This window comes from Gorilla gorilla, chromosome 20 (genome assembly GCF_029281585.2).
Source record: "Gorilla gorilla gorilla isolate KB3781 chromosome 20, NHGRI_mGorGor1-v2.1_pri, whole genome shotgun sequence".
Lineage (NCBI taxonomy): Eukaryota > Metazoa > Chordata > Mammalia > Primates > Hominidae > Gorilla > Gorilla gorilla.
In genome coordinates, this window is record NC_073244.2 from 40740886 (window position 1) to 40762500 (window position 21615).

Sequence of the window (21615 nt, forward strand, 5' to 3'; positions counted from 1 at the left end):
TGTGGCACATTTCAGTTACTTATATCAATTGAAATTACTGAATATTTTGCCATGACCATTTAGAAAAAAAGTGTAATGCTATTGATTTAATTCAAGTACATTTAAATTTTCCATGAGGAGTGTTCCTTTTCCCACCAAATTGCATAAAACATAACAGTATAGATTCCTTTTTCAAGAATTTTTAAATAAAATGTAACTTTTATCAATTTGTTTAGATTGTTTAGAAGGATACTTTGAAAAAAAAATCATTATTTCTTGCTTTAGTAACTGGAGGACATCTCTTTATCTATATAGAATCCATGCCCAAACTTAATATTCCTCTATTTTCTTGATTTTAGAGGTGAAAAGCCAGGCATCCTTCAAGCTAGTGGATCTTTGACAAAGATGCTTTGCAAAACAATCAACAAACAATCAGAAAGGCATGCTATGTGTGAGTGATGATCCCTGCAGCATATGCCATAGGCTTGTTGTAGAGGAGCTGCTCAGTAAATGGTGGATTCAATTGAAACAAGTCTTTTTTGGATGCTTAATGGGAAGTTGTAGGGTGGGTATGATGGACTAAAAATTATTTCTAAAGAAGGTTATATATTGTATATATTCCAGAATCTTCGGCTTTTATTGTTTCTTAAATTAAAAAATAAAAATTTAACTCTGTCCCAGGTTAACTCAGATGTTAACACTTATATAGAATTTTTTTTCCTTTTTCCCCCTGTTAGGCATCTCACAGTATTTTCTGCTTGTCTGTTTAGGATGTTAGGTAGAGGAAAAGAGAGTGATAGAAGATTTTTTTCTTAAAAAAAAAAAAAAAAAAAAAAAAAAACTGGGCCAGGCATGGTGGCTCACACCTGTAATCCCAGCACTCTGGGAGGCCGAAGTGGGTAGATCACGAGGTCAGGGTTCGAGACCAGCCTGACCAACATGGTGAAACCCCGTCTGTACTAAAAATACAAAAATTAGCCGGGTGTGGTGGTGCGTGCCTATAATGTCAGCTACTCAGGAGGCTGAGGCAGGAGAATCGCTTGAACCTGGGAGGTGGAGGTTGCAGTGAGCCGAGATCACGCCACGGCACTCCAGGCTGGGTGAAAGAGTGAGACTCCGTCTCCAAAGAAAAAAAGAAAAAAACTGGTTCAATGTTAGTATTTGCTGTCTATTTTAACTTCTTACTTTAAAGTAAAATTAGCAAACTCTTATTGTTTCAACCTGATTTAAATTTTATCTCTCTTTTTTATTATTTAAAGGTTGGAGTCTTTATCACTGGCCTCAAAGGATGTAGACTTTTTTTTTAATAGAGATTTTTATTTTTGTCAGTCACTTTTAAGAGGATTAAAAATGTTGATCCCTTTCATATTTCCTCGTCCCTTTAAAAATATTCTATTATGACAAATTTCAAACATACGGAAGAGTGAATCTTGATCACCTATCTGTCTGTACCCTAATCCGTTAATCCATTTTTTTCTGATGAATTTCAAATTAAGTTGTGGACATCTGTGTATTTCACCCCTAAATACTTGAGCATATCCCTCATTTAACTTGATTTCTCTCTTACTTTCTACAATTTTATGCAAATGAGCTGTTTCCCATAGGGTCTGTCTTGATCTTAATCCTTTAAGGGTAAGGCTAACTTGTGGTTGTGTTAATGGTCTTCATCGCTGCTATTTTTTTTTTTTTAATTTCTTTAAAACAAAAGGTACTCTCAAAAGGCATATTGCGCATGATTAGCAAGATTCAGAAGAAAGTGGTTAAAGTTTCTTACATGCCTTATACCTATGCTTTTAGTTCTTGTTTTGTATAAGGAATGTTGCATGAGGATATTGGGAAAAAATTTAAAATTAAGAGTTGAAGGCAGAACCTGATCTATAAGGATCCATTATGTTGAAGCCAAAGAAGCAGGTCTAGCTATTCTAAGTAAGTAGGCTGGAGAGGTGTTTCTTAACTCTATCTGGGTTTTGTTTTCCATTTGAAGAAAAATTATTTTAAGCAGTTACCATTTTTGATTACTGTAATGACTCCTGTGTCCAAAAATTAATTACGTTTCTAATTATTAAAATAGAAAAAAAAATCTGTTCAAATTTTGTTGTAAATAAAGACCCCAGACTTAACCTCAGTAATGCATTAGTTCTTAGCATAACTTTTGTATTTTCTGTTGCATAGGCTTTGTGATCTTTAACAGGATTATTTAAGCCTGAAATAATAGAGATACTATTTGGAGATCACTGTTTGACTAAGACCTGAACATTTCCACAAATGTAGCCTCTAGAGAGAGAGGGTTCCTCAAGCTGTAGTTTCTTCCAGAGACATTGCTTGACTCCTCCTGGCCTTCCTTCATAAAGGATTTCTACATGGGCTGCATTTTAAGTGATCTTCTACTTTTGTATTTTTAGAAAATAATTCAAAATTTATAAATAGCAACTCTAATATTAAACTGCTCTCCAGTATGTCCGCATTTTTATTCCAGAGAGAATTATTAATAAGTTGAAAACTGATTATATTTGACTTGAAATATTGACATTGATATCTGGTATTACCTGTTTTTGAACGTACTGTTCTTTTAATGTACAAAATAGATGTTTTTTGTGAGGAAGTTTTTTTTTTCTCCTAAGCATTGTTACCAAAATAAGACTTATTGAATGGTAACTTTAATACTAGCTTCTTAATATTCATAGAAACATTAGATATCTAGGCTGGTGTATTTAGTCCTTGAGCATTTGCAGAATTACTTATCTGAAACATAAATAAGCTGTTAGTGTTATGTTATTAATAGTGAGTGTTGACTGTCTAGGCACTGTAGCAGTCAGTCCTATGGAGACATTCTCCCATTGATTGCTCACACCAGTCCTGTTTCCAAAGCCCCTGAATGGTTACATTCAGCTGTACTGTCTTTCAGCAAGTTATACTATTTGTATCAAATTGGTTAGTGAAATCTTGTAGGTAATTGTCTTCCTTGAAAGTTTTGGAATTGATGTTTTTTGATGCTTCATGGAAAAAATGAGTTTTGAGTTTTGGAACCAAAGTAGTAGTTGCTCCATGCTGGGCAGTGTGTTAGACCTTTTATATTTAATTCTGTCGAACCTGTGAGATAAGTATTAGTCCAATTTTGCCATTGCAGTTACTAAGACTAAGGTGAATTTGTGTAAATTGCATGTAGAGCTTGGGATTCACTCTCTGGTCTGACTTCAAAGCCATGTTCTTTCTGGTACATAGCCTTGTGCATGAAGTTTTTTTGCCATTTTATCCATATAAAAATTTTCCAGGAGGAGGATTTTTGCCTTAAACAAAAGAATAAAACATGTTTCGTATTTATTTATAGAAAGGATTTTTTTTGGGGAAAGTTATAAAGCAGTTGCACACTAGAAAATGAGAAAGCTTTCATGAAGGAATGCAGGTCAGAAGACCTAGCTAGGTTAAACTCATTGCTTACCTCATCTTGATAGAGGAGATCTGGCTTCTTGCTATGTGGTTTTTCCATCTTCCTTCTACTTTGTCTTCTGTAAGAGAAAAATACGGATAAGTGACATTTATTATAGGTTATGTAAAATAATATATATGTGAAATTCCTTAAGATCTTAAGACTGAGCTAATTTTTTTTTTATTAATTATGCTACTGTTGCTTCAGGGAACTAAGCAGTAAGCTGAAACCAATTTTGTGATGTTTATAGTGCAGTCATTTATATTATCTGGAGAGTTGTTACCTACATTGCATTTATCCTGATTTCAATTTGACAATGTCTACATGTTCTTTTAAATTACTTGCTGAGTTGGTGAATTTTTGTTTCTGTTATTTTTAAAAACTGACAACATCCTTCTGCTTAAAAAAAATTCAGTGCTGTAGTTTTGCTTGCAGCCTGTATCTTAGCAGGGAACCCTTTGGAAACCCAATCTCCAGAGAAAGTTTGAAAACGGGCATCTTGGCATAGGCTGCTGCCTGGTATTACTCAAAAAGAAGGGCTGTTCATTTCCAGCAGGTGTTAAGAGCTGAGTAAGGCCCATAGCATGGAAATATGATCATCTCTGCCCCTACAGAGTTACATATACCTTTTGGTTGTTTGAAATTACTTATTTGGTAGCTCTGTTTGATGTAACAAGAAACAGACTCCTAAGCCAAATTGAAATGCCTTTTGTATTATCTCTACTTAATTTCTTCTACCCCCAGTTGATTCTCTCTTACCTTAATCACATTATTATGAATAATTGAAGAGCTGATGATGCATTTTTCAGCCTAAGGTTTTCTGATGAGGACTAAAGCATCTGATCAAATTTCATGTTCATGATTTCAACTTCACAGCCAGTATCTATTCACTCAAAAGCTTTATTAAATCTCTTCTTTCGGCCGGGTGTGGTGGCTCATGCCTGTAATCCCAGCACTTTGGGAGGCTGCGGTGGGGGGATCGCTTGAAGCCAGGAGTTCGAGACCAGCCTGGCCAACATGGCGAAGAAACCTAATCTCTATGGAAGATACAAAAATTAGCTGGGCGTGGTGTCATGCGTCTGTAGTCTCAGCTACTCAGGAGGCTAAGGCAGGGGAATCACTTGAACCCAGGAGGTGGAGGTTGCAGTGAGCTGAGATTGTGTCACTGCACTCCAGCCTGGGCAACAGAGAGAGACTCTGTCTTAAAATAAATAAATCTCTTCTTTTTTCATCTTGAGTCCCTTCTCCTCTCCAAATATCAGGCCCTCTTTTACTGTCTCCCTTAATTTTCACGTTTTATTTGGTCCAGACAGTCTTGTATCTTAAAAAACAGTAATTCTCAAAATTTGAGTATTCTGCTTCTAAATGCCAGAATCCTTGAAGAGTCTTAATTCTTCAATAAATGTATGGTAGAATAATGCCATTGCTAAACTGTATAAAAACAGGATTTTAAAACTAAAAATAAAACCACATTAATCTTGAATTTGCTAAAATTATGTTTTTGATTAGCTTGTTTTATGATACCTGGCCTACTGGGCCTCCCAAAGTGCTGGGATTACAGGCGTGAGCCACCACACCCGACTGGAAGAAGAGATTTAATAAAGCTTTTGAGTGAGGCCAGGTGCAGTGGCTCACGCCTGTAACTCCAGCACTTCGGGAGGCTGAAGTGGGAGGATCATGAGGTCAGGAGTTCAAGACCAGCCTGACCAACATGGTGAAACCTCCTCTCTACTGAAAATACAAAAACTAGCCTTGCATGGTGGCGCACACTTGTAATCCCAGCTACTCAGGAGGCTGAGGCAGGAGAATTGCTTGAACCCGGGAGGTGGAGGGTGCAGTGAGCCGAGATCACGCCACTGCACTTTAGCCTGGGCGACGGAGCGACACTCTGTCTCAAAAAAAAAAAAAAAAAGAAAAATCGTTAATAATGTGTGTATTTGGTGTTTTCTGTCAACAGGAAGAAGGTAGATAATGACTATAATGCCCTTCGAGAAAGACTCAGCACCTTGCCTGATAAATTGTCTTATAATATAATGGTATGTTTGGTGTGTTTCTTTTAAAGTAATAGTTGTTTCTTGTAAACATATTAACTATGTGTCGGTTCACAGAATGTCAGGCTGATGGACTGTGTCCAAGGTAACTACGTAGCAAGGAAGATTTGTTTTGTTTTACTTTATAAGAATACAGTAATTGTAGTAATTGTTGGTATTTACCTTTTTTTTTCAGAATATATATGGTGACATAAATGACGTAAATATTAGCACAAAATTGGACATATTTCAAATGGAAACTTACTATATAAAAAATGTAATTATGACAGAAATATGGCACTAAGTCGTTTCTTGTTAGCCAGAGCAGGAATAGACCATAATGTTTTGTAATTCACAGAATTAAACCTTAGGACATTGATTTTTATATAAAAACGTGCTGCTAATTTTTGTTTTAATGATCTTCACATCAACATAGTGATCTGTTCATGAGCCCTGGATTAGAGCCTTTCATTGCATGAATGTTCTTTCTTATGAAGACTTTGTTCTTTTATACTAGTCCAAGTATTTTGTATATATGGCTAGATAGATCCATTAAAGCTATTTGTTTACTAATTCCTGCTTTGCAAAAGTGGCTACTTTATTGAAAATAATTTTTAGTTTTCTTTATCAAAAGTATTTTGCATTGACAGTGTTTCACTACTAGTTGCTTTCACTTAGATTTGCAAGTGAATGAAAAGTATAAACATGCCGAGACAGTACTGCTTTCTTTAAGAGCTATATGTAAATATGGTGTGGATTTATTTTCCTGTTTTAACGTTGATTTATGAACATAAAGCAATTTTCTTTAGATTTTCCTAGTAAAATTTTAATACAGTGTTGAATTTCTGTGAAGCTGGCATTTTATTTTTCCCAATGTATAAATAAAAAAATTCAGTAATGTAAGGCTTTTAATGCAAAGTGTTTTATAAAATGTACTTTTCAGTGTTTTATGTTTTTTCCCTTTTTTCTTTTTTTTAAACAATAGGTACCATTTGGCCCTTTTGCCTTCATGCCAGGAAAACTTGTCCATACTAATGAAGTCACTGTTTTATTGGGGGACAACTGGTTTGCAAAGTGCTCAGCAAAGCAGGCTGTAGGTTTAGTTGAGCACCGGAAAGAACGTAGGTACCCATTTTAAATGATGTTTCTTTGTTGTATATGTATCCATTCACAGATTGCCAAGCTGAAGGGCTGTTTCTTACCAAAAGTACCTTCCGTGATCTGTGAATCCAGGCTGTTTGTGATTCTGTTGAATTGTAGGTAGTTTGAGTAGAACCAACATTTGAGAATGAGCTGGAGAATGGAGCATCCGGGTTGGAAATGTCACCTACATTGGCATGTTTTCAGAAGTTACAAAGTTTCAAAGTCATTATGTGATTTTGTAGTTAGAAGTTGGGAAGACATAAAAATTGGAATCATTTTATACCTTATAATTTTTTTTTAGTTGCTATTGACTTATTTTTGCACTTAATACTTTAGTATACAGAAATAATGTGTTTTCTCCTTAGTGAACTAAGAGAAATACCTGTTTACATAAGTAGACAATTCTTAAAAATGCTTTTTGGTTTGGAAAAAAAACCATATTTTCATTTGATAGAGGAGACCAGGTGTGAAAAGGTGCTACCTAAAACAGCACCCTTATCCTTTTTCAGTTGTTTGAGTTCTCTGCATCCCTTTATTAAGGCAGCTCTTGAGTTTTGTTTATCCATGCTATTATCTGTAGGTGTATAGAAGCCTACATACACACACACAACACACACTACACATTTTGCAGTTGGATGAGCTAGCTTGGGTTCTAGCTTAGCTATATTTTAAAATTAGGTTCAGTTTATAATCTGTTGTTATTTCTGTAATACGTATTTAGATTGAGAGTATAATATCCACCCTACCTGCTTTCTAACCTTTTAGTTAAATGTGTATTTGAAAATACATGTTGGGAAGATCCTTTTGTATAAATAAGATCATACTAAACAGAAAACAGCTGAGTTTTCTAAAGCTGAACTTGATTTCACTTATACATGAATGAGTACTAGAGAACTCATTTACTCAGTGAAATTCTGGGAACTATATTTGGAGACTCTAATTGCAAATCAACTCCTATAAGTTTATAATTGATATATATTTTGATCTTTTGTGACACTAATCAGAATCTTATTGTTAGGCCTGTATGTAATTTCTGGCAATGATAAATCTTTTGGCTTTGCTGCATTATTTTTGTCATGTATATTAGCGAAAGAGAATGGGCATACTTTTTTCTTAAAGACCTTACTGAAGACGAAGCCTCTCTTTATATACTGAAGTAGCTCTGATGTTATGAAATGAATCCATAGCCTGTTGAAGTTTGTTCACATTGATTTTCATATTTCAGTGAAAAAAATCTTTATAATTAGTTATAACTTAAAATATTAATGGGAATACTTTTACTACAACAGAATAGAGCTCTAGAGTAGAGAAACATGTTTTTGTAAATCTCTTTCTAGTAGTTAAATATGGTTTTGGAAAGTGACCAAACATAGATGACTTTTGGGATCAATATTTATCTAAAATAGTTTTCAAAGTACATATTTCCTGTTACAATAAATTCTGGGCCGGGCGCAGGGGCTCATGCCTGTAATCCCAGCACTTTGGGAGGACAAGGCAGGTGGATCACCTGAGGTCAGGAGTCCAAGACTAGCCCGACCAACGTGGTGAAACCTCGTCTCTACTAAAAATACAAAAATTAGCCGGGCGTGGTGGTGTGTGCCTGTAGTCCCAGCTACTTGGGAGGCTGAGACAGGAGAATCACTTGAACCCAGGAGGTGGAGGTCGCAGTGAGCTGAGATTCTGCCACTGCACTCCAGCCTGGGCAACAAAGCGAAATTTTGTCTCAAAAAAAAAATTATGTAAAGCTCTTTTATTCACATGGTTATATAATTTATACCTGAAGAAAATACTTAGGTATATTGTTGTACTTAACATTTATTAAGAAAAGGTACTTAATTTTTCTTAAGGCAGAGGAAATATAACCAGTTAAACACATAGTCATCTGTGTCATGGTTGATTGGGGTAATTGGGGAAGGTCTGAGTTACAACACGGGTCATGATTTGTTTAGCCAGCACCACAGTCAGGACACGGAATAGGATACAAGATACTGCTCTCAGGACTCAGCTCTTATCAAAACCTCCCTCACACTGCCCCTTGGTGGTCACACCCTACTGCTGCCTCTAAGGATTGACGACTTCATGTCTGTGCCTTTTGAGATTAGTTTCTTCACTTGCTGTAACGCCTCATCCAGGTGGTTCTGTGTATTCAAAGTTCATTTCTTTTATTGCTGAGGAGTGTTCTGTTACATGCATATCTATTAAATGCAAGTACAGCAGTTTTTCCATTCACCTTTTGAGGGACATTTGGGTGCTTCCATTTTTTGGCGGTTAGGAACAGAGCTGCTGTAAGCCTTTGTGTACAGGTTTTTGTGCGAACATACATTTTTATTGCTGTTGGTAAATACCTACAAGTGAGATTGTTAGATCATATGATAAATGTATGTTCAATTTTTAAGAGACTACCAAGCTGTTTTCCAAAGTGGCTGTATGATTTACATCTCTTTCAGCAGTGTGTGATAGTGGTATCTTTGCGTCTCTACCAGCCCTCAATATTGTCAGTTTAAGAAGTGTAGCCATTTGAATAGGTGTATAGTGATTTTAGTTTGCATCATTGCCTAATGATGTTGAGCATTGATTCATGCACTTATTTTATCTTTGTGTCCTCTTTTACCTGTTGAACTCTTTTGCCCATTTTAAAATATTGGGTTATATATGCTTTTTTTTTTTTTTATTTTTTGAGATGGAGTCTCACTCTGTCGCCCAGGCTGGAGTGCAGTGGGGCGATCTTGGCTCACTGCAACCTTAGCCTCTGAGGTTCGAGCAATTCTCCTGCCTCAGCCTCCTGAGTGGCTGGGATTACAGACGTGCGCCACCATGCCTGGCTAATTTTTTTGTACTTTTAGTAGAGATGGGGTTTCACCATGTTGGTCAGGCTGGTCTTGAACTCCTGACCTCAGGTGATCCACCCGCCTCAGCCTCCGAAAGTGCTGGGATTACAGGCGTGTGCCATCGCACCTGGCCTGGGTTATATATTTTCTTTCTTTTTTTGTGAGATGGAGTCTCACTCTGTCGCCCAGGCTGGAGTGCAGTGGTGCGATGTCGGTTCATTGCAACCTCCGCCTCCCGGGTTCAAGTGATTCTCCTGCTCAGCCTCCTGAGTAGCTGAGATTACAGGTGCGTGCCACCACACCTGGTTAATTTTTGTATTTTTAGTAGAGACAGGGTTTCACCATGTTGGTCAGGCTGGTCTTGAACTCCTGACCTCATGATCTGTCCGCCTTGTGGTCCACCCACCTTGGCCTCCCAAAGTGCTGAGATTACAGGTGTGAGCCACCGCACACCGCTGCGTTGTATATTTTCTTACTGTCGTTTCGAGAGTTTTTTTTTTTTTTAATATGTTCTGGATTTATGTTAAATAGGTGATTTGCAAATATTTTCTCCCACTTTACATCTTGTCTTTTCATTCTCTTAACAGTGTCTTTCCAGAGCAAGTTTTTAATTATGAAGTTCAGCTTTTAGCTTTTTTTAATGGATCATATGTGTGGTGTCATATCTAAGAACGCTTTACCTAACCTTAGTTGTTGAAGATTTTCTTCTGTGTTTTCTTCTGAAAGTTTTATACTTTGATATTTTACAATTAGATCTGTGATTGATTTTAAGTTAATTTTTGTTCGAGGTGTGGGGTTTAGGTCACGGTTCATTTTTCTTGCATATGGATGTCCAGTTGCTCCAATACTATGTTGAAAATACTGTTCTGTCTCCATTGAAGTGACTTTGCACCTTTGTCAAAATGAATTGGCAACAAGACCATCTTAGATACCACACTAAGATGGTTATAATAAAAAAGACAGTAACACTTGTTGGTGAGGATGTGAAAAAATTGGAACCCTCATTCATTGCTGGTGGGACTGTAAACTGGGGAAGCCACTTTGGAGAACAGTTTGGAATTTTTCAGCAAGTTAAACATTGTGTTTTACTGTGATCTTCTAGCAGTTCCACACCTAGATAGTATTCTACCCAAGTGAAATAAAAACATATGTCCACAAATACTTGTACATGAATATTAAGAGCAGCACTGCTTATAGTAGCCGAAACATGGAAACAACCTAAATGTCTGTCAACTAATGAACAGGTGAATAAGTGTCGTACATCCATACAGTGGAATGTTGTTTGGCAATAAAAAGATGTGTACCTTGAAAACATTAGAATAAATTAAAGAAACCAGTCACAAAAGACCACATATTGTATGATTCCATTTACATGAAATATTCAGAAAAGGTAAATTTATAAAAGAAAGGAGAGTAGTGGCTGCTTAGGGCCAGGAAGGTGTGAGAGAGAATGGAGAGTGACTGCTAAAGAGTATGGAGATTTTTAGGGGCAATGAAAATATAAAAATACAGATTTTGGTAATGGTTGCACAACCCTTTGAATATACGAAAACCATCGAATTGTACATTTTAAATGGGTGAATTGTATGGTATGTGAATTATAACTTAAATTGTTAAAAAACAAATGAATGAGCCATTTTGTGTAATTGTGTTTTTGGACCATCTATTCTGTTTCTTTATCTATGTGTCTGTCTCTTTGCTGATGCCACTCTGTTTTGATTACTGTAGCATTATAGTGTTCCTTAAAGTTGGTAGTACGGGTGCTCTAAGTTTATTCTTTCCCAATTGTTTTGGCTGTTCTACCTCCTTTGCCTTTCCATATACATTTTAGAAACCACTTGCTTATGTTTACAAAAACTCCTAGTGGGATTTTGATTGGAATTGCACTAAATCAACACATTAATTTGGGGAGAATTGACCTCTTAACTATTAAATCTTCCAGTGTGTAAATACTTACAGCCTGTAAATACAGTGTATCTCTGTATTTAGGACTTCTTTAATCAGTTTTGTAGTTTTTGAGCATACAGGTCATATGCGTTTTGTTAGGTTTATATCTAAGTGTTCACCTTTTGTGGAGCTGTTGTAAATGATGGCATTTTAAAATTTTGTTTTTCAAGTGTTCTAGTATATAGAAATAACTCTTTTTAAAAAAGAATTAACATTGTATCCTCCATTCATGCTGACCACATTTGTTCTCTGAACTTTTTTGGGGTAGATTCCATGGGATTTTCTTTGTAGACAATCATGCCTTTTGTAAATAGCTCCTATTTTTTTTATTCCTTTCCAAGGTGTATACACTTCATTTCTTTTTCTTGCCTTACTTCCTTGGCTAGGACTTGCAGTATAATATTGAATAGGAGTGGTAAGAGTAGGTAGGTGTCTTTGTCTTGAAACTGATCTTCTGGGGAAAACATTTGGTATTTTATTGTTAAGTGTGTATTAGCTGTAGGTTTTAAAAAAAAATTAATACTCCCTATAAGTTTAGGGAACTTTCTACCTGGTTCTAATTTGCAGATTTTTTAAATGAAAATATGTTGAATTTTGTCCAGTGTATTTTCTGCATCTATTGATATGATCTTGTAGTTTTTCTTCTGTGTCTGTTAATGTGGTGGATTATATTGATTGATTTTTCTTCCCTGGATGAACCGCATTTGATCATGGTGTATTCTTTCATGTATTACTGGATTTGATACATTGAGCTTTTTTTGTTTAATATTTGCATGGCGTATATTTTTCCATTTCTTTTACTCTTATGCTAACTATATCATATTTAAAGTGGGTTTCTTTTTTTTTTTTTTTTTTTTTTTGAGACAGTCTTGCTCTATTGCCCAGGCTGGAGTGCAGTGGCCTGATCTTGACTCACTGCAACCTCCACCTCCCAAGTTCAAGTGGTTCTCCCGCCTCAGCCTCCCGAGTAGCTGGGATTATAGGCGAGTGCCACCATGCCCAGCTAATCTTTGTATTTTTTATAGAGATGGGGTTTCACCATGTTGGCTAGGCTGATCTCGAACCCTTGACCTCAAGTGATCTGCCTACCTTGGCCTCCCAAAGTGCTAGGTTTACAGGCGTGAGCCACTGCGCCTGGCCTAAAGTGAGTTTCTTATAGGCAGCATGGATCTTTCCTTTTTAATTGATTCTGATAATTTCAGTCTTTTAATTGATGTATTTAGACCATTTACATTTAATGTAATATGTTTGGATTCAGGTTTGGCATTCTCCCCCCGTTTTTGTTCCTCTTGTTACCCTTTCTTGTCCTCTTTTAGATTATTTAATATTTTTAGTATCTTATTACTCTGTTGTTGCTGAAATAGGAACTTCTTAAAGTATTTTTAATGTTACAAATTAGGGATTAATGTATTTCACGTGAACTTAAAAGTTTTACTCTAAATACTTGCTTTGAGATTTGCTGAATTCTTTTTTAGGTTAGAGAGCAATTTTTGGTTTAGAAAGGAGTACATCTTCAATGAGACTAAGTGAAAAGACCAGGATTTAATCAGAGGTTTCTACAGTATAGACAAGTTTTTGGTAATTTTGTTTCTGCATGTCTCTGTAATCTACTTTTGAACACCGGTGTATAGAATGACTTGAAATTCTAGTATCCAGGCACCATGTCTTAGAATTTTTGGCTGTGACAACAGGCATTTGGCCACATTTCTAGTCATTAGTCCAGTGATTAATGTTAAACAGTTTTATTTATAGGATGATCTTAATAGATTTTCCTTTCAAAGATAATGTGGGGAGAATTATTTTATCGTGTGTCTTTTGTTCAGAATTGTATCTGACACATTTATTTTATCTTATTTTTACTTTTGTCTTAAAAATGCATACTTAGTCTTCATTTTTACAATAAAGTTATTTTTATTAAATGGAAGAGTGGACATGAAGGGATAAGAGCATGAACTAGGGGTAATGGCTATAGGCTTAGAGAAGAGATCAGAAGCAGGAAGAATTTCTGAGCCTGATAGGACTTGGCAGCTGATTGAATGTGAAGGTTGAGGGGAAGCATTCGATGAGTGGTGACCTAGAGGCAATGTTGTTAACATAATCAAGTAAGTTTGTAGATCACTGCACACTGCTTTCCCTCTACCAGAGAGTAAAATGCACATAGGCACGTTACTTAGAAGCCCTGTAATGAAAAATATCCCTTTAGTCTTGTTTAATGTTGTGGTTTCCAAACTTACTTGATTTTGAGAAACTTTTAAAATGTAATGTCTGTTATCTTACAGAGCATTCTAAAGAAAATCTTGATTTAGGAATACATTTTTAGGCAGATTTCAGAAGAAAGTGGGTGATAAGACATTGTTAGCACCGAATACAGCTTTTTTTTTTTTAAGTGATAGGAGAAGAAAGATTGTATATGAGGTGCATCAGGTCATTCACAAGATGGGCTTTTTTAAAAATTATTTTTTTAGTAGGTTATATATGGACATGATACAAAATCTAAAGGATATTTATTAAAAAACAACTATGCTTCCTTTTCTTGTTCTTTAACATCCAGTTTACCTCCCAGGAGGCATCGCTGTTATCAGTATCTTACTCATTATTCCAGGGATATTCTGTGCATTTACAGCCATAGACTTATGCATTCCCACCCCACCCTATACACCTCCACTCAAATTGTAGGCACACTTTTATTTTTTTGTTTTGGCAGCTTGCTGTCTTATTCTTTTCATGGCTATATAGTATTATATTGTACTCTATTTAGCCAGTCCTTTACTGATAGGCCTTTAGATCGTCTTCCTTTTTTTTTGCTGTTAAAATCAATGCTGCAGTGAATAACCTCTGTGTGTATGTGTGTGTGTGTGTGTGTGTGTATCATTTGTACTTGTGTGTATCTGTAGGATGAATGACTTAAGATACAATTGCTGGTATTAAGTGAAGTAGATTTTTAACTTTGACAGTGCTGGCTTTAACAGACTGACTACACCTTTGCCAACCCAATGTGTTTGCAAACTTGTTTTGAAACTGATACCTTACTGTAGGCCCCCTGGCACCGCTAACTAGCTAACTTACTGTCTTTTCTTCCTTTTCCTCCCCTCCCCTCCCTTCCCTTCCCCTCATTCACATGGTTGGTCAGCTATAACCACCATCCATCTCCAGATATTTTTCATCTTCTCAAATTAAAACTGTACCAGTTAGGTGATAACTCCCCATTTTTTCCTTCCCCCATCCCCTGGTAACCACTATTCTACTTTCCATATGAATTTGGTTATTCTAGATACCTTACATAAGTGGAATCCTACAGCATTTGTCCTTTTGTGTCTGGATTATTTCGCATAGCATAATGTTTTCTAGGTTCATCTGTGTTGTAGCACATGTCAGAATTTCCTTTTTTTTAAGGATGAACAATATTTTATTTTGTGAATGTGAATTATTCTGTTCACTATTGTGAATAGTGCTGCTATGAATATAGGTATACAAATATTTATTTAGTTCCCTGCTTTAAATTATTTGGGGTGTATATCTGAAAGTGGAATTGCTGGATCATATGGAAATTCTGTGGATTTTTTTTTTTTTTTTTTTTTGAGGCAGGATCTCACTCTGTTGCCCAGGCTGGGAGTGCAGTGGTGCAATCTTGGCTCACTGCAGCCTCCGCCTCCCAGGTTCAAGAGCCTTCCTGCCTCAGCCTCCTGAGTAGCTGGGACTACAGGTGTGCGCCACCATGCCGACTAATTTTTGTATTTTTAGTAGAGACAGGGTTTCACCATGTTGGCCAGGCTGATCTTGAACTCCTGACCTCAGGTGATGCGTCTGCCTCAGTCTCCCAAAGTGCTGGGATTACAGGTGTGAGCCACCACGCCTGGCCCTATGTTGTATTTTTTAAGGAACCTCCATTCTGTCTTTCACAGCAGCTGTACCATTTTATATTCTCAACACCAAAATACAAGGAATCCAGTTTTCCCACATTCTTGTCAACACTTGTTACTATATTTTTTATATATAAAATAAATATATTTTGAAGTGGCATATCATCAAGGAATATAGTTTGAAGTGGATTTGAAGTGATATATCAGCAGGGTTTTGATTTGTATTTCTTCAGTGATTAATTATGTTGAGCATCTTTTCATGTGTTTATTGGCCACATGTATATCATCTTTGGAGAAATGTCTATTCAAGTCTTTTGCCCATTTTTTATTTGAGTTGTTTGTTTTTCTTGTTCAGTTGTAGTTCTTTATATATTCTGGATATTAGTCCCTTATCAGAAGTGTAATTTGCAAATATTTTCTCCTGGTCTGTTGGTTGCCCTTTTACTTTCTTCTTTTTTTTTTTTGTCTTACTTAAAAAAAAAAATAGCTGCCAGGTAGAGTGCCCTTTTACTTTCTTGATAATGTCGTTTGATGCACAAAAATTTTTAGTTTTCACTGTCCAGTTAGTGTTTTTTTGTTTTTGCCTATGCTTTTCATGTCATATCCAAGAAATTGTTGCCAAATGTCATGAAGCAGCTTCCCTGTGTTTTTTTTTTGGGTTTCCTAGATTTAGCTTTCATTTAGGTTGCTGTATCCATTTTATATATGCTTGTAAGGTAAGGGTCCAACTTTATTCTTTTGCATGTGGTTCCAGTTTTCTCAACACGATTTGCTGAAAACGCTGTCCTTACCTTTTTGAATGGTTTTTACACTCTTGTCAAAAATCATTTGGTCACACATTTATGAGGTCTTATGTCTGAGCTTTGTATTCTATTTTTTGGTCCGTAAGTCTGTATTTATGTTGGTACCACATTATTTTGATGAGGGTAGCTTTATAGTAAGTTTTGAAAACAGAAAGATGAGACTTACAACTTAGTTTTTCTTTTTAAATATTGTTTTGGTTATTGGGGAACCCTTGAGACTCCATTTGAATTTTAGAATGGCCTTTTCTGTTTTTGCAAAAAAAAAATTACTGGATTTTACTAGGAGTTGCACTGAGTCTGTCGGTTGCCATGGGTAGTATTGACATCCTAATTATTAAATATATTCACTCCGTGAACATAGGATATCTATTTATTTGTGTCTTGTTTTAACAACACTTTATAGTTTTTAGTGTGCAAGTCTTGCACCTTCTTAAGAGTTTAGTCCTTTTGGTTCTAGTTTAAATGAATTGCTTATACATTTCCTTTTTAGATTGCTCATTGTTAGTGCATAGAAATGCAATTGATTTTTGTGTGTTGATTTTGCATCCTGCAACTTTGCTGAATTTTTTTTATTGCTTTACCAGGGTGGTTGTGTGTGTGTGTGTGTGTGTGTGTGTGTGTGTGTGTGTGTGTATTCTTTAGGGTTTTCTACATATTACATATAAGATTGTATCATATGTTGGTAGTAGAGAGAACTTGTCTTTCCAATTTGGAGGCTTTTTATTTGTTTTTCTTGCTTAATTGCTCTAGCTAGAACTTCTAGTATGTTGTTGAATAGACATGTTCTTAGTGAGCATCCTTGTCTTATTCCCAGTCTTAGGGGAGAGACTCGCAGTCTTTCATCATAGAGTGTGATGTCAGTGTGGGGTTTTCATATATGGCCTTTATTATGTTATGGAAGTTCCCTTCTGTTTCTAATTTATTGAGTTTTTTTTTTTAATCATGAAAGGTTGTTGGATTTTGTCAAAGGCTTTTTTGGATTCAATCGAGATTACCATGTTTTTTCCTCTTCATTCTGCTAATGTAGTATATTACATTGATTTTTATATGTTGAACCCATCCTTGCATTCCAGGGTGTGGCAGAGATCATTCTTGGTCATGATGTATCATTCTTTTAATACGCTACCCTATTTAGTTTGCCAGCATTTTGTTGAGGATTTTTATATGTATATTCATAAGAGAAATTAGCCTGTAGTTTTCATATTTTTATCTGGCTGGCCTCACAGAATGTGTTCCCTCCCTTTTCATTGTTTAGAAGAGTTTGAGAGGATTGGTGTTAATTCTTTGAATGTTTGGTAGAATTCATCTGTGAAAGCATCTCTTCTTGGTCCTTTCTTTGTTGGGAGGTTTTTGATTACTGATTCAATATGCTACTTGTTACAAGTCTATTCAGATTTCAGTTTTGGTAGTTTGTGTTTTTCTAAGAATTTGTCTATTTTATCTAAATTATCAAACTTGTTGGTATTCCGTTGTTTGTACTATTTCTGTATAATCCCATTAATTTCTGTAATAGTTTTTATTGTTCCACTTTTGTTTGTGATTTTAGTGATTTGAATCTTCTCTTTTTTTCTTAGACAGTCTAATAAAGATTTGTCAATTTTGTTGATCTTTTAAAAAACCAACTTTTGGTTGCATTAATTTTTCAGCATTTTTAAAAAATTCTGTTTTGTTTATCATCCTCTAATCTTTGTTATTCCTTTCTTCTGTTAGCTTTGGGTTCAGTTTACTGTTTCTTTTTTTTCCAATTTCTTAAAGTGTACAGTGAAGTTACTGATTTGAAGTATTTCTTTTTTTTTTTGATGTAGGTATTTACAGCTATAAATATCTTTCTTAGCATTGCTTTGCTGCATCCCATAAATTTTCGTTGAGTTTTCATTTTTGTTGGTCTCAGGGTATTTTCTCTTTTCTTTTGAGACAGAGTCTCACTCACTCTGTTGCCCTGGCTGGAGTGCAGTGGTGCAATATCGGCTCACTGTAACTTCCATCTCCCGGGTTGAAGGGATTCTTCTGCCTCAGCCTCCCTAGTAGCTGGGACTACAGGTGAGGGCTACCATGCCTGGCTAATTTTTGTATTTTTAGTAGAGTCGGGGTTTCACCATGTTGTCTGGGCTAGTCTTGAATTCCTGGCCTCAAGCAATCTGCCTGCCTCGGCCTCCTAAAGTGCTGGGAGCCACTGTGCCCAGCCATATTTTTAAGTTATGCCTATGATTTCTTCTTTGACCCATTGACAGATTATTTTGTAAAATTTTCATATATTTATGACTTTTTCCAATTTTCCTTCTATTAATGATTTTTAATGTTATTGAGCATTCCAGTTAGAAAAGATACTTTATATGATTTCAATCTTGTTAAATTTTTTGAGACTTATTTTGTGGCCTCTCATATGACCTATCCTGGTGACTGTTCCATGTTTCCCTTAGAAGGTGTGTATTTTTCCTGTTGTTGGGTGGAGGTTTCTGTATATATGTCTATTAGATCTAATTGGTCTTTAGTAGTGTTCATGTTCTTTATTTCCTTCTGGCTGTTCTGTCCTTTATTGAAAAGGGGATATTCATGTCTCCAGCTATTATGGTGAAATAATTTCTTCCTTCTGTTCTGTACATTTTTGCTTTGTACATTTGAGCTCTGTTAGGTATGTATGTATTTATAATTGTTGTATCTTGATAGATTGAACCTTTTATCAGTGTGAAATATCCTTTGTCTCTTGTGACTTTTTTTAAATTTAAAGTCTATTTTGTCTGATACTGCTATAGCTACTTCATTTCTTTTTTGGTTACTATTGGTATGGAATATCTTTTTCATTCCCTCACTTTCAACCTATTTGTGCCCTTAGATCTACAAGTGAGTCTCTTATAGACAGTATATAATTGGATCCTTTTTAAAAACAATTGATTCTGCCAGTTTATGCTTTCTGATTGGGAAGTTTAATCTGTTTACATGTATAGTAATTACTGAAGGGGGAAAGACTTTTGCTATTTTGTTATTTTCTGCATGTTTTATAGCTTTTTTTGACTCATTTCTATATTACTGCCTTCCTTTGTGTTTGATTTTTTTTTTTATGGTGAATGGTTTTGATCTCCTTTTCACTTCTTTTTAAAATATAGGTGTTTTCTTTGTGGTTACCATGGCGATTACATAGAACATCCTAAGGTTATAAAATGTATTTTGAATTTATACCAACTTAACTTCAATCACATACAGAGGCTTTATTCCTGTTCAGCTCCTTCACCTCTTTATATTATTTGTGTCACAAATTACATCTTTATACATTGTGTCTCCATTAATATAGATGTACGGTGATTTGTATTCATTTTTCTTTATCACATAGAAAAGAAAAAAGTGGAGTTACAAACCAAAATGACAGTAATACTTATTTTTGCCTATGTGTTTACCTTTATCACAGATCTGTGTTTTCATATAGCTTTGAGTTACTGTCTTTTCATTTCTACCCGAAGAACTTCCTTTAGCATTTCTTGTATTGCAGGTCTAGTGGTGAGGAATGCCCTCAACTCTTGTTTATCTGGGAATGCCTTAAATTTCCCCTCATTTTTAAAAGACTGTTGTTTTGCTAAACATAGAATTCTTGGATGAAGTATTTTGTTTCTCTCTCAGCCCTTTTTAAATATATGTCATCCCATAGCCTTCTGTGCTTCAGGGTTTCTGCTGAGAAATCTGATAATCTTATTGAAGATTTCTTGTTTATGATGAGTTGTTTTTCTCTTGATGCTTTCAAGATTCTCTCTTTGTTGTTGTTCAACAGTTTGATTATAGTGTGTCTTGGTGTGGGTCTGGGTTTATCCTACTTGGATTTCGTTGAGCTTCTTGGATTTGTAGATTCATATCTTATCAAGCAATGTGTATGCTCTTGAGTATCTCCAATAAGGCATTTCAAAATACAAATTTATGATTTTAGTTTATGATAGATGTATAGATAGATATTTTTAGTTTATGATAGATGTATATAGCTTTAAATAACCACAAACCATCTTAAGACGTTATTTTTAAAAACAGCATTCACTTATCCCTTTTGGCTCACAGTTCCCATTCCTCAGATGTAATTACTTTCTGTTTTTGGCTATTTTTACTCTGCTCTTTTTATTCATATTTTCCAGTGGTCGGCATATCCTGTTTTTGTTTACTTCTTTTTTTTTAATTTTATGTATTATTAACTACCTGCCTATAATTTAAGAGGGCCATGTAGCATTTTTACATGTCCTCGCTGTCTCTGCTTCTCTAATCTTTTTGCTATTGTTGTATCACAATTTTTGTTGAATCAGTATTCATGCTTAGATATTATGTAATTCCATTTTGTTCTTGTACAGGCTTTTAATTGAATTTAACTGCTTTTTTTGTTGCATAGTTTTCTATGTGTCTGTCATTAATTCAGTCAGATACTTTTTTTGTTGTTAGAAATTTTACTGCTGGAGTCTTTCATTGTCTTGCTTCAATTTGGACTGGCTTCTCTCCTGATCAAAGGAGAGCTGTCTTCCTGGTATCTTCTTACCCTGTTTTTGCCTTTTATTTATTTCCTGTTTTCTGTTTCCCAAAGCACCCTTTTTTCAGGTTCTATTTAGTTTGTTGGAATATTGCTTTAAGTAACTTTTGGGAACCTGCTCGGAAGTACTTCTTTGAATTTTTATGTATCTGAATAACTCTTATATTCCTTATACTCCTGCTTCTTATTGTTAACTAGACTGTTTAGAATTCTAGGTCTTAAGTAATTGTTGCCCTCAGAATTTTGGATACATTATTCTGTTACCTCCTGTCTTTAAGTGTTGCTATTGAAAATCTTGATGCTATTTTCGTTTTCTTTGTATATAACTTGTTTTTTTGTTTTTAAAGCTTTGAGATTCCTTTTTGGTCTTTATTCCCCATGATCTGGAATACAACAGTGGTACACCTTGAAGCTGTGCTATGGATCCTTTAAAATTTGTTTGCTAGTGCTTAGTAGGCCTTTTTTGAGTGGAGGCTTAAGTCCTACAGCCGTGGGAAATTTATATTATTAATTTGAAAATTTCCTTTTCTTGTTGCCTATTTGTTTGTCCTTGTTGTAATTTTTGAAGTGATTTCTTCTGCATACTCTTTTAAATCATGTATTGACTTTAAAATTTTCCTGTACGTAGTTTCATTTCTGGAAGCACTTTTTTTTGTTCTTTGGCTGTTTCTTTGTTACAGCATCCTGTTCTTGTTTCATGGATGGGGGGTCTTTTTTTAAGGAGTATTTGTTTTTTCTTTTAAAGTTATCATCTTTAAACATTTCCTCCATGTTTCTTTTTTCTTCTCCCTCTTTTCTCTCTTGCTCTCTTTTTTTGGTCTCTAGCATTAATGTTCAAGAATTTCTTCAAATGTCTGGTGATCCTTGGCTAACCATTTATACTTGAGTTGAGTACTGTCAGGAAGCTCTGTGTGCATAGGTAAGGTTTGTTGACTGATAGGTATTTTTTGTAGGGATTTAAGGTAGCAAGCTGATTTTTTTTTTTTTTTAATTTGAGCAATCTTTAAGTATCAGCAGATGCTACAAAAGAGTCTTCTGATCTTCTTCATCTAGTGTTCTGAGAACCAGGCTGGGCGTTTCAAGGTTCAGTATGTTCACTTGGA

General features: G+C 35.3%; 1 protein-coding gene across 4 annotated transcripts in view; it reads left to right on the forward strand.

The window, feature by feature from the left end:
- URI1 (URI1 prefoldin like chaperone) overlaps positions 1–21615 on the forward strand; it is a 92832-nt gene that overhangs the window by 56069 nt on the left and 15148 nt on the right. For all 4 annotated transcript variants that reach the window (XM_031004378.3, XM_031004381.3, XM_031004377.3 and 1 more), the window contains 2 exons: positions 5364–5442; positions 6422–6557. In XM_031004378.3, the coding sequence (XP_030860238.2) occupies positions 5364–5442; positions 6422–6557 (215 nt within the window). The remainder of the gene's footprint in view (positions 1–5363; positions 5443–6421; positions 6558–21615) is intronic.